Source organism: Mesoplodon bidens (genome assembly GCF_964165515.1).
Source record: "Mesoplodon bidens genome assembly, chromosome: 11".
Lineage (NCBI taxonomy): Eukaryota > Metazoa > Chordata > Mammalia > Artiodactyla > Ziphiidae > Mesoplodon > Mesoplodon bidens.
Window position 1 is genome coordinate 85,018,955 of NC_138167.1, and position 14,137 is coordinate 85,033,091.

Sequence of the window (14,137 nt, forward strand, 5' to 3'; positions counted from 1 at the left end):
TTGATTGCATTCGGAGTGTTCCTTTCAAGGTCTCTATAGCCTGATCTGGCATAGTTTGGTGGCTCCTCCCTGTTGTCCAGCATCATCCCCTTTCCCGAGTCCCCAGGGTCCTGCTTCTGGTGACCCTGTATGGCAGGATCAAGGGCAGCAGCACCAACTCCCAAACTCCTTCACGGGCAGGACTCACGTGAGTCTGAAGTTTACCAACAAGCTGTCAGCATAGTGCACTGGTTTCTTACTTTCATTTTAAATAGAAGATCTTTTATTTTATTTATTTATTTATTTATTTGCGGTACGCGGCCCTCTCACTGCTGTGGTCTGTCCCTGCTGTGGCCTCTCCCGTTGCGTAGCACAGGCTCCGGACGCGCAGGCTCAGCGGCCATGGCTCACGGGCCCAGCCGCTCTGCGGCACGTGGGATCTTCCCGGACCGGGGCACGAACCCGTGTCCCCTGCATTGGCAGGCAGATTCTCAACCACTGCGCCACCAGGGAAGCCTAGAAGGTCTTTTAAATGGAAACATTTCCATTGCTTCCTGAGCAAGCAGGGCTATAAGAAGCTTAAACAGCTCACAACATGGGTATATTGACATTGCCTCCTTGCAGAGTCTGAATCAAAATTTTTTTTTCATTCACAGTCTCTGGCTCTTTGAGAATGACCCTGAGGTAAATGTAAAAATGAAGCTCCTTGGTTACTCATACTACAGCAATTACTTCATGGTTCCATGGACCCCAGAATATTTGAAGTAGGGCATGAGCCGTTTTCTTAAATTTACAACCCATCTAAATGTAAGCGGAACATTTATTTAATTGGTTGTCACCAACGGGACCAAAATGACTTCATTCCGTTCAGCCTGGTCAGATGTAGTTTTTCAGTGGTTACCGGAAGGTTATGGGTTGGTAGTCAAGAGGCAGAGAAAAGAAAATGGTTACAGCTGGTGACAAAACAAACACAAAACCTCCACATGTTTCTCATGTTACAAGAGCAAATAGGAAAGGAGCCCCACCTGGAGATTGTAGCACAGAGTGTGTGCTGGGTAAATACTAGAGAAACTGGAGAGAAGGTTCTGGGTCTCTTCACCTATTTTATTTTATTTATTTTTTTTAATACAGGAAACCAGCAAGGAAAGTGGCAGCTGAACAGAGTATGAGATTGCCATTCATGAACTCACTCCCACAGGTAATAGAAAATTAAATAAATCAAAGTTCCATTGTGACAGGGCCCCTTTCATGGATGCATCCGTAACCTGCCTGACCTGACATTTTAAGAATGGTTACTTTTGTGAGGGAACGCTGGTGAGAAGAAATGATGTGCCTGGTGATTCAGAGGAGGAAGGGAGGGAGCAGGGTTGTAAACTGACCTTTGGTTACAGAAGAAAAATAAAGCAGTGTTGCTAAATGACCAAGGCCACAAAGGGTAGTAAACACAGCAAGGACACAGAGGAGAATGTGTGGTATTTGTGAGCTAACCCCATTGCAACACTCACACACTGTGGTGGTAAGAAAGTTCTGGCAAGTTCCTCCTTTAGTGAGCTGTTCTCAAAGTACATTTTGAATGGATTCATAATAACGTCTGTGTGTGTGTGTGTTTAGGTGGGCAAGACATTGGTAAATGAGTTTCATAAAAAAAAATGAGCTGCTTGCCTGAGGTATTAAAAAGTTTAAAATAAAATACAGCCTTGTTTCTGGCATGAACAAATACTTTACTTTTGGCAATTCTCATCAAAACTTGAGTGTCACTGTTTGATAATGTCTATCAGAATTAAAATTCACATATCTTTTGACTGCGATTCCATTTTTTTTTTTTTTTGGAAGATATTTGTTTGGGATTTTTTTTTTTTTTTGGCCATACGCGGGCCTCTCACTGTTGTGGCCTCTCCCGTTGCGGAGCACGGGCTCTGGATGCGAAGGCTCAGCGGCCCTGGCTCACGGACCCAGCCGCTCCGTGGCATATGGGAACTTCCCGTACCAGGGCACGAACCCATGTCCCCTGCATCGGCAGGTGGACTCTCAACCACTGTGCCACCAGGGAAGCCCCTGCGATTCCATTTTAAGGCGTTGATTCATCGCTCGATTCAGATATGTGCAAAAATACGTTTGTGGGAACAAAGGCTTGAAAACCACCCATTTGTCTGTCGGTAGGGGGCTGGGTAAATTTGGAGACATCCATACAATGGAATAGAGTGCAGCTGTTGAAATGAAAGAGGTAAATCTAAGTGTAAGGATTTACAGTAATAAACTCCACAATATCTTGTTCCATAGTTTCACTAAGGAACAGAGGGGTATGTGTAAGACAGGGAGGGGCACATATGCTTGTATGTACATAGAAAAGTCCTGGAAGGACACCCAAGAGCTATAACAGTGGATGCCTCTGTGGAAAAGACAGTGAGACTGGCTTCCAGAGGCTGATAGAAATTTACTTTCCACTCCTAATGTTTTGCACTGTTTGAATTTTTTGTTGGCCTGGTATGCAAATCATTTTTAAAAAAAGAATTCTGAAGGAAATGTCATTCTTCCCAATTAATTAGGGTTTTGCTGGTGGTGATATCAGTGCCCAGTGAAACAGGCTGAAATATATGGTTTGATTCATGGACTAAATGGTTTAAAACCCTACAGAAGAAGACATCTTTCAGTTAAGTGTGCATTTGGGAAGAGGATTTCAGTAACTAATGAATAATAAAAACATTGATTGGGAGCGCTATTTTTAATTAATTAATTAATTTATTTATTTATCTTTGGCTGTGTTGGGTCTTCGTTTCTGTGCGAGGGCTTTCTCTAGTTGCGGCGAGCGGGGGCCACTCTTCATTGCGGTGCGCGGGCCTCTCACTGTCGCGGCCTCTCTTGTTGCGGAGCACAGGCTCCAGACGCTCAGGCTCAGTAGTTGTGGCTCAAGGGCCCAGTTGCTCCGCGGCATGTGGGATCTTCCCAGACCAGGGCTCGAACCCGTGTCCCCTGCATTGGCAGGCAGATTCTCAACCGCTGTGCCACCAGGGAAGCCCCGGGGGCGCTATTTTTATGCTGACAGTTTGGAATCCTAGAGAGCTGTGTAGAAAGCCCAGTACCTCTCCCCAGTAAGTCACGGCAAATGTCCTTTCATGTTGAAGGGTCACCCTGACCTGCAAAATCATTAAATTAAAGCCTTCTAACTTCTTGTACATTCTAATTCCATAGCTATTAAAGAGTCATCATTGCCATTTCTTTCTTTGCCTGTGGATGGCTGAAGAATGATTGAGAGGATAAACACCCATTGATTTATCTACATTAAATAATACCCTGCTCGTTCCCAGGAGATAACAAACTTGGTGGCCTTTAGAAACCAGTCACATGACAGCAACCTAGCAACCTCCCTCTGAAGTCGGGCTCACGGGTGGGGTGGGCAGTGTGGGTGGGGTGGGGGTAATGATAAGTGCAGAAGAGTGACAGCTAACACACATTCTTTTCTGCTGAATCAACACATTGTGTTTTGGGAGAGGGTATATGACAGTATACCCTTCATTTAACCTTTAATATCCTGTGTTATCTCTTGTAATGTTAGGTTTACTGTTAATTAATGCTTCATTTGTCTATGCCTTCTCTCTTCTCAGAGTGTGAGCTCTTTAAGTGCTAGACTGGTGTCTTCCTTCATTCATTTGTTCATTTATGGAACAAATATTTAATGCATTGCTGCCACGTGTGGATCCTTCGCTAAGCCCTGGGGGATGTAAAGATGAATAAGACATATTCCTTGCCTTCACGTCACTCACAGTCTACTACTAGTCTCTTCACAGTCTAATAGTCTCATTCAGATTTGTATCTCCCAAAGTTACTGACACAGAAATGTTTAACAAATGTTGAGAAATTGAGAAACTGCTCATGCTATGAACCCAGGACTGTGCCATGATACTGTGGGTGCACATTAAATTTCTACTGAAGAGATTTCAGTAAATCACCAATTTCTTGAGACCTCTTCAATAATAGCATTTAGAAACACAATTTCTTCCATAGGTCAGACATTTCTAGACCTGGGAACGAATGCTTTTAGGGCTGGCATTGAGGACAACAATTATTCTAACCCAACAATAACCAGGGCTATAACCTCCTGAGGAAGTGGGTTCATTTTCACATGGACAAACAGCTACACTAACAAAGAGCACAGGAAGAGGGAAGGCGATCAGGGAAGCTAACATTTCCTGAGTGCTCACTCACAGCCTGAAACTCCACATGCTTCACTTCGTTTAGTGAACAAGACCCGAGGAACACAGTAATACTGATGTGGAGAATAAGAAATGAGTGTTTTCAATATTGGCCTGGGGTTAGTAGGTTACAGATATATTTGTAGGTATGTATACATATACTTATAACTTAAATATTTACCAAGCACTCTTCTAGGTGCTGGGTGCCTAAAGAGGTATAAGCCATAGTCTGTGCCCTCAATTAGGCAAATGATATAAAGAAACACATACAAAGTTAAATAACCACATGAAAATTTTATAACAGTACCCGAGAGGATTTTAGAGCTGCTGGATCCATAGTGAACATTTAAGCCAGAGTTTGCTAAAATGGTGTGTGCACCTCACAGGTGGCCTGCAAGCTGATTTAGATATTATAAAAATATTTTAAGATTTCATTAGGTATTTGTTTAAACATGTGTTAGAAAAATCTATAATTACCATATCCAACCCTTGACTATATGGATATTCCCTCTTACTGTGAGGCTACATATGAAAGTGAGTTGATTTGAAGATTATCTGAAGGAAAATATCAAGTAAGAGCCAGGATGTGATGTGGGGATATGGTAATGATTCTACCAGTGTTATTTGAATAACCTGAGTTTGGAAAATGCAGATCAAGTCCACTTTCTGGGCTGCAGAGAGGTTAATGAGTTCTCTAAGGTCAGAAAGTCAGTAAAGAATACAGACCAGAATCTGGTCACCTGACTGATCCTCAGCCCCCACATCCTCATTCAATCACTGCTTCCTGTTTTGCAGATGACAAAACTACAGCACTGAATTACACGTCCTCTTTTGGGGCAACCACTCACATGAGAATCTGCAATGTAGAAAGGATAGAACTGGTCCCATGAAAAATCAGAATTGACATATTTCTAGAGTACTCAACTGTGCATGCCAGTATTATAAAAATATCATACTTACTAATTTATGGTCATCCCCAAACCACCCTGTGAGATATACTTAGCTATTTCTACCATCCCTCTTTTCATAGGGGGAAATTAAGGAACAAAGATCAAACACCTTTCCTAAGATTATAACTTGCAAAGCTGGGATTTGAACCTACATCGTTCAGCTCCAGAATTTATTCTTTTAACTACCACACACAGGGTTCACCAATAAGTGAAGAAGTGGAAGAAGCAACCTCTCTCCCTGGTGAAATGGGAAAGAGTTTGCTCAGACAATATATTACTCCCTGTTTCAAATTCCGTAGTTAGTCCCTGTTTCGCCTCATGGAACATATTGTTTCTTCTAACCATCACTTTTTTTTTTTTTTTTTAATGTTGAGCCTTCTTTTAATTTTTTTTTATTTTTTATTTTATTATTATTATTTTTTGGCTGTGTTGGGTCTTTGTTTCTGTGCAAGGACTTTCTCTAGTTGTGGCAAGCGGGGGCCACTCTTCATCGCGGTGCGCGGGCCTCTCTTGTTGCGGAGCACAGGCTCCAGATGCGCAGGCTCAGTAGTTGTGGCTCACGGGCCTAGTTGCTGCGTGGCATGTGGGATCTTCCCAGACCAGGGCTCGAACCCGTGTCCCCTGCATTAGCAGGCAGATTCTCAACCACTGCGCCACCAGGAAAGCCCCTAACCATCACTTTTTAAAGTGCAGAAACTCCCAAGAGGAAGCAGTGATGACCAAAAGCAACACTTGTATAAGAATAATTTGTTAGATCACTGATAAGAACTATAAAGAAATAGCCTCACCCCAAAAGGGAGGAGAGGGAGAGAGTCACTGGGAGGTGAATGGAGAGAGGGATAGTTTGGGGACACAGTGGGGCTGAGAGCGACCCGGGAGAGGAGGTCCCTGAAGGACTCGCGTGCACCACAGGGGGCCACCGGGTGCTGTGAAAGCCCTGCCCGGTGCCCAGCGCTCGGCACAGCACCTGGCACAGAGCAGGGGCTCAAAAGCTTTGTGGAGTGAGTGGAAGCCTGGATGGAAACAAAAACCAAGCCGGGAGGCAGGCACGGGTACAGTGATTGGAGGTGAGAGGGCGTCAAACCCGCACCACCCCTACTTTATAGCTTTGCTCCAGGTGGGCTGGAGGAGAGCACACTATGAGTCTGTCATCAGACAGAGGGGCTGTGTGCTAACCATTGAACAGTGCTCCTGGCATGTCTAGGACGCCTTGCCCTATCAAAGCAGCCCCAGTTCAATCTTCTGGCCTAGACTTCCTTAGACGAAAAGTCCTCATTCCCCCTCGCAGCAGGGTGCTTCAGGGTAGACGGAGGGCATCTAGGGACCAGAGCCAGGCTTCTCTGTGCTGCCGCCAAAGAGGGATCAGCCCCTGGCAGTCGTCTCCGCCTCCCCGGCAGGTGCCAACACCTAAGCCGTTTCACACGCCTTTGGGAAAAAGAACTGCCACAAACCAGAGCCAAGTTCGGAGCCTGAAAATTCCTCCGAAGGATGCAAGGAGAAGCCTGAGGGCGCGCTCATGCATTACATAAGCTGTGGGTTTGTGGAGCCCGGCTGGTGCATGGAGCCCTGGGCCTCTCGGAATTGCCCAACGCTTACGCAGGAGCACTTGTTAAGTGTTGCAACATGACTCCACATCTTTATCAAAAATGTGAAACATCCACCCAGCACACACTTAGAAAACACTAAAGCTCTTCACCAGGTGGTTAAGGCTGCTTGATCCAGCTGACAGGAGAGGAGCAGCCCGGGCGGGGGTTGGGGGGGGTACTTACTGTAGCTCTTGGCCCAGGAAGCTGAACACGCAGTACCTTGTACCCCACTAGCCTTGGGCAGCGCAGGCTTCTGATAAAATGTACTTTTTTGTGTGTTTGTTTTTCCTGGCAGTCTCATTTTGGGTTATAAATGGCTCATTATTTCCATCCCATAGATCCATTCTTGCCTCTGTTGTGTTCTCTTCTTGCTTCCGAAATAACTGAAAGGTTGGTAAAATCATCATTGGTGATTTTAGAACTGCCTGTTCTGACCTTGAGCAGAGGCTGAATTTCCACATTGCTCAATGCTGTCTACAGTTGCTCCAATGCGGGAGCGGTTGGCTGGAAAGGCCCCCCGAAAGCAGGGGATATCATTCTATTTACACTAAAGCACTTGGTGCCCTTCAGTGCCAGGAAGCGGCGTGGACTTTCGTTTGCTCCAGTCCTGCAACCTTTTCGGAGGACTATCGGGCAATCGTCAGAGGTTACAAAGTTGGTACAGCATTCCCCCCAGATAGGTCATTTTCCCTGCAGGACAGCCTGGAGGCAAATTTTATTAAGTATCACATAGCTGACCCAAAGCATTATAAATAGCAAGAGAGCATGTGACAAACTCAGAATTGAATGTGGTTAAACCCCAGGCTGAATATGTGTAATGTGTTTACTGTCATCGGCACCTGCATGGAGATGTTTGCCCAGCAACCATCCAGGAAAGGTGTTGAACCATAGAAATGGTTCAATCTTAGAAAAATAATTTTCAGGTTCAGTCTTAGAAAAACAGTTTTATCCCTACGTTTGAAAGCTTGCTGACTATACAGTTATCCCAGGGAAGGCACCTGCAGATAGGCTGAATGTGTTTTTTTATAGAGAAAGACTGACCCTTATAAAACTCCCAAGTTCATCCAGGTAAGAGCCAGGGAAAAGGGATGGAAGCCTAATTTATAGTGGGTAGGAACCGTAGGCAGTCATTATCAGGCAAAATGGACCCCAAAATGAGAATTTTTCAAGGGAAACCTGGGGAGAATTTTAATTTCCTGTTTTCCCCCGTTGTTCCCTATCTTTATTTTAAGGAAGCAACACAGTATAAACCATGCCCTAATGGATTGATCAGACCACAGATGATTGAGTGGTGAGAGGCCTCTGAGCTTTCCAAGGCCAGTTTCCTAAACAGGCTGCTTTGTCCAGTTCTGCCCCTACTGGCTGGAGCTGTTGACATTCCAGAAGATAATCTTGTGTTCTTATAATGATGGAAGGAAGCTCTGGGAAGGCATAGTGTAAGACTGATGTACAATGGAATTTGTTGAATGTTTCTATTCAGAGACAACAAATGTCCAAGGCCTCCCTGGTCTTTCCTGAAACTGCAGTTTCCAGTATCCCTCGTAAGGAAAGACTTCTGCATCATAGGATCAAAACTCCAAAACTATTCTAAAGGGTGGCAACACTGTTAGGGTCTAACCCCCTTGAAGAAGATATTAGCCTCCAGAATATATCAATTCTTGTGTGTTTATTAAAAATCGGTATCTTTACTTTGTATCTAGAACCGAGCCAAAAAGAGCCGTAGGTGTTCAGAGGCCAGAGTGACCATGAGGGGCTGAGGTAGTTAAGAAATGCTGCACGGAGGGTGTGGAGCCTGGATGAGGCCCTGTCCTTTTCCCAGGCTCACTCGGACTCCTGCAAAGACTGTTGGCTCTTTAGCCAATATTCTCATTTCTTCCTTAGTAAAACAACTCTGTGCCTGGCTGAAGACTGCATTTCCCAGCCTCCCTTACAGTAGGGGTGGCTAATGAGGCCTAAAGAGTTGTTGTTGGGAGGGCAGCATTGCCAGTTTCCCAGTTAAATTTTTTTTTTTGGTACGCGGGCCTCTCACTGCTGTGGCCTCTTCCATTGCGGAGCACGGGCTCCGGACGCGCAGGCCCAGAGGCCATGGCTCATGGGCCCAGCTGCTCCGCGGCATGGGGGATCTTCCCGGACCGGGGCACGAACCCGTGTCCCCTGCATCGGCAGGCAGACTCTCAACCACTGCGCCACCAGGGAAGCCCCCCCAGTTAAATTTGAATTTCAGATAAACAATGTATAATTTTTAATGAGTATGTCCCATGTAATATATTAGTATTTTCATTTACCAAATTGGCAACTCTATGGATGAGGCTTCTGGGAAACAAGCTCGAACACTCCTTTTGCCCTTTTCCCCCCTTCTCTTCTTTTCCCTTTCTTGGGATATGGATGGGATATCTGGGACTTCAGCAACCATCTTGGATCATGTGGTTAAGGATGGCAGAAGACAGAGAGGGAAGTCTTGGGTCCCTAATGATTGAACACCTTCCAACTTGATGTGTAAGAATAAACCACTGACTTGCTTTAGCCACTAATAGTACCTCTGTTATTTGCATCCAATTGCTATTCCTAACTGATATAGTCATAAAAACAAGTGCACTGTTAATTTTGGTGTTAAGTCTGTTTCCCATGTGTCATCTTTGATAAACCACTCCACTTTCACTTACTGTATTTTTTTAGGACCCCAAGAGGGATGGATGGTGCTCCTTATACCCTTTAAAATGACAGCCCTCAGCATGAGTTTCTACATGGCATTATTGCCTATTTTGCAAATAGCATTTAGATATTTTGAGTACTTGCTTCAGGTGATTAATAATAGTATTTCTAAAGCAGAACAGTTCTTATCTCTGCACAAAGATTTGGTCGTCTGAAAACTCAAGTCCCATAAAATGATACTCTGAAACTCCAGAATCATTATTTCAGAGCAGTAAAATCACATTTGAGTTTTGACCTTCTGCTTTGAGAAAAAAAAAATTATATAGTTTAAGTCTTCATTGGCCCTTACATTGACAGCCTTTCTTCTATGTGGTAAAGATTAGCTGAGGATAGTCACGTGCACAGGTAAAGCTGATTTGCAAAGCTCCATCAGTAATTCAGGAATGATGTAAAACCTAACTCCTCCAGCCTTGTTAGCAAGTCGACTTCTTTGAATGTTCACTGTGAGGCATGCGGGGAAATGCAGAGGGTCATAGGACTGGCTTCTTTATGTATAAGACCAAGCTAAATAGCTTAGCTCGGCTGGGTATGCAGAGGAAAAGACGTTCCTGGGCTGTGAACTGTATAAATACCTGCCCTTCCTTTTGCAGTGGAATCTTTCGAAGGTTAAATAATAGTAAATAATCAACTAAGATTTCTCAGATTGGCTGCGTTTACCTTTCTCTGAAAAAAAATTTTCCCCATGAAGACAAAGCAACTTTGGAATGAGAGCAATATTTCCTTTTAGGCCTCCCTACTTCAGGCATTCAGAGAACAAGATCAGGCCTGGCCTGGCTGGCAGAGGCTGCCTGGGGCAGACAGCTAGACTTGCCATGTGAGTGAGGGGAGGTGAGTTAGAATTTAACAGAAGGGAGGGAAAGAAAACTCCCATGTCATGTTATAAGTTTCTGCCCAGGCCTTGCAGAGGTGAGCAGAGTCTTGCCCCTCATCCATCATTGGGGGTAAATGATCAATTCCTGAAATCTGAGTTCTATATATATTTTGTAAGATATACATTGATGTAGACATACATTGATGTATATAATTATATATATATATATATATGTATGTGTATATATCTCTCTCTCACACAAAGGAACAAGTAATACACAAATGGCGTAAGACTGACCTAGAAGATGTGGCCTTAGTGTTTGGTGACAGGTCACGATGTCCTGAGTATTAGCTCAGAAGAATTGACAGATGAGCCTATTTGTATACACCCATACTACAGATGCAAATACAAGTTGCACTGATGTGAGCTGGGGAAAACGTAAGAGCAAACTTGTTTATTAGTATTATCTACACAATGTTCAGGGGGAAAGAATGTATGGTTTTGGTTCAGAGCACATTGATTTCTATTTTGTCCACAGTATACTGATTATATTTATATTGAATACCCCTTCAGCAAGCATTCATTGAGTGCCTACTATGTGCCCGGCACAGTGCTAGGTGCTGGGAATGCACCCAGTAGTATAGTGCCGATAGCAGAAAGGATAATAATGCCTTTGAACTTCACAGGTAGGTTAGAATTTTACGAGGCCCCTCTATTCTCTTCCCCTAACAAGAGCACAGCCAGAGCCAGCCATCTACCTCCTACTGTGACCTCTTAAGATAATGACAATTGCTGTTTAAAACAAAAGTGCACAATGGGCATATTTGCAATTTTTTCCTTTCTTTTAGTAACCTTATTAGAAGCCCTGTAGTAAAAAATTAAAAGACCAAAAATTAGAAGACCTTTTTATGTTAGAAGTCTTTTCTCTGCTAGGGAATAATAACAACTTTGGTCAAGTTTTTAAATTTCTCTGGGACTAACTTTAAATATTTATAATTGAGATGGTAGAAACTAGGACTAGGTTGAGTTAATGATTCAGTTTTAGGATAAGCAATAAGAGTAGGTTACTAGCCGCTAACAAACTGTATGATCTCAGGGTAGTTACTCAAACCTCTTAAAGTCTCAGTTTCCTTATCTGAGAAATGGGGATAATGTGCTATTGTTAGGATGAAATGTATCAACAGGTAACACACCTGGTTCAATGTAAGGCATAGCAGAAATCCACCTGTTAATGTAGCTATTTTTATCCTACTAAAAAGTTATTTTACTCTTGGTCTATTGTAGGTATGTATGTATGTATCTCTCTCTCTCTCTCTCTCTCTCTCTCTGTATCATCTATCATCACTGATATCCTAGTAAGTGGTTAACTGAAGGATGTCAACATATTAAGGCACAAACGTGTAATGGATTATTGTTTTTTCCCAATCAGTACTTTCAACGATATTGTATCTAATCCCTTTTTCTATCCTTCAACAAAATCTAGGGCAGACTGTAGAAATTGACAGCTTAAAAAGCTAGATCCGTATAGTTGGAATCTTATTCTGGTTCCCAGCTTCTCTCCTCCACCCTTTCCTAGGCTCGGGCTCCTACAGTGCATTGGGCAGGGAGGAGGGAGAGAGGAAGGGACCAGCACCTCTTAGCTGCCCACCCACGCCCGTGGTTCTCTCACCACGGTGGGTACCGTGTCTCAGGCTACCCCCGCTGGCACGTCCCTGCCCAAAGCTGGCAGCACACTGTGGGTCTTTGGAGGCCCTGTGGGGGTTCTGACTGTGTAGATCAGTGACCTGCAAGACCTGGCCCTGAATGGGACTTCCTCCACTCCTCAGCTCCCGGCCTGGCTGTTACCCTCCCAGACTCTTCCGCTACGGCGCTATCGTCGCTCCAGCGTCTCGCGAGTAGTCTCCACGCTCGGGCGTGATTTCGTTGGTATTTGAACTGTGTTGCAAGAATGTAATTTTTGCCCTTTAGATGCTTAGAGCTCCCATGGGTATCTACTTCTGGCTGAGACACAGTTAATTGAATAATGGCATGAGGGGTTACATTGTGGTCTTGATTTAATCCCAGTGATTTACTTGTCTTTCATTAGTTTGGATTCAAAGTCCTTTATTAAATATAAGGGAGTTAGGACTTCCCTGGTAGCACAGTGGTTAAGAATCCACCTGCCAATGCAGGGGACGCAGGTTCAAGCCCTAGCCCGGGAAGATCCCACATGCCACGGAGCAACTAAGCCCGTGCACCACAGCTACTGAGCCTGAGCTCCAGAGCCCGCAAGCCACGGCTACTGAGCCCACGTCCCACAGCTACTGAAGCCTGCGTGCCTAGAGCCCATGCTGTGCAACAAGAGAGGCCACGACAATGAGAAGCCCACGCACCACAAAGAAGAATAGACCCTGCTCACCGCAACTAGAGAAAGCCTGCACACAGCAACGAAGACCCAACACAGCCAAAAACAACAACAACAACAAAAAACAAAACAGTGATCCCAAAGAGGCGGAGTAGGAAAAAAGGGAATGCGACAGGGAAAGAGGGAAACCCAATACACAGAAGAGTTGTTGGTTTGACCACTACTGCAGACAACTCTGTTCTATCTCACTGGAACCTTCTGAGGAGGCTTATGTATTGTGTCTCAAAAATGCCTACCTAGAAGACAAAAAAAAAAGGAACTACGTATTCATTAGCTTCTGTCATCTATTGGTCAATGGTGGGCCCATGGCATTATTGACCCTCTTACTTCTGGGTTGCAATGTGGTAGTGCCAGTATTCCCCTTGGTGTATTGCACCTGGCCCAAGAGAAGCCTTGGGATGGGAAGCAAGAGGTGTGTGATGGAGGCACAGGTGGGACACTATCAGATTTACACCCATGGGAAGCTGGACAAAGACTCCATGGGACTCGATGCTGCAGCGGTGGGCTGTAGTAGGAGATGGGGCTGAGAGGATGTGAAGTGGTGTGTGACAGGAATCCAATACACACACCATGAATGTTTTGGTAGTGTAGACCAGACTGGGAAACAGTTTCCAGTAACATGCCTCTTCTTGTAGCAGAGATTTCAACCTGAACCCAGGCCTCTTCTTTTGCTGGAGTTCATGTTCAGGCATGTTTGGCAAACTAGTAGGGCAGACCTGAGAGAGTCTATTTGTATGCATCAACATGGAAGAGCCTAGAAAGAGACATTAAGAGATGGAGGGAATCAGATGGTCTGAACTCTATGGAAAGAGGGGCTCAGGCAGAAAGGGCAGGATCTGTTTTAAGAGGGACCCAATATCTTCATACCCAGCAGTATAAACTCTGCAAAGGCCCTGGTGATAAACCCGTAGGGAAGTTCAGCGTTATTCCCACTTCTGCATGGTTCCACAGGGAAGATCAAATGTTTATAATGCAATAAACACGGTTTGGGTGCTTCCAAGAATGCTGTTCCATGTGGCCCTGTATGTTTAGGGCCTGAGGAGTTTTTTTAGAGATGTTAGTAGCTGTCATAACTGGGGATTGGCCAGTGGGTGTGGAACTCAGAGTCTGAACCAGTCTCCAGAGGTAGCACAGGGTTGGTCCAACCAGTAGGCAATAGGAAGAAGGCTTGACAAGTGAGTAGAGATCAGTATTTGGTTGCAGATAGCTCTAGTACAGGTGGCTATTCAACGGAAGAGTGGAGACCCAATCATGGGAACTTGGTAAGGAGGTTACACCGGGGTTTTTCCAGGCCCAGAGGAAGTAGCACGCAGGGTGCTAATCTAAGATGCAACTCAGCAAGGCATGAAGAGGAATCAAATAAAATCCCAAATGGGCTGAATCCAGTCACCAGAAATAATGAGCCTTGAGACTGACCGGCCCATGGCTCCATTTAGTTCATCTTCCTGGGGTTTGTCTGAATGCCCGGAGGGAAGTAAAGAGGCTGTTTACTAGCTAAACAGGCA

The 14,137-nt window shown here is 44.6% G+C and overlaps 1 protein-coding gene across 5 annotated transcripts in view; it reads left to right on the plus strand.

Moving 5' to 3' along the window:
- Positions 1 to 1,148: 1,148 nt before the first annotated feature.
- EEA1 (early endosome antigen 1) overlaps positions 1,149 to 14,137 on the plus strand; it is a 315,773-nt gene continuing 302,784 nt past the window's right edge. For all 5 annotated transcript variants that reach the window (XR_014016978.1, XR_014016979.1, XM_081247857.1 and 2 more), the window contains exon 1: positions 1,149 to 1,177. Coding sequence is in view for 3 of the 5 variants with exons in the window: in XM_081247857.1 (XP_081103983.1) it covers positions 1,160 to 1,177 (18 nt within the window). In the remaining 2 variants the exon portion in view is untranslated. The remainder of the gene's footprint in view (positions 1,178 to 14,137) is intronic.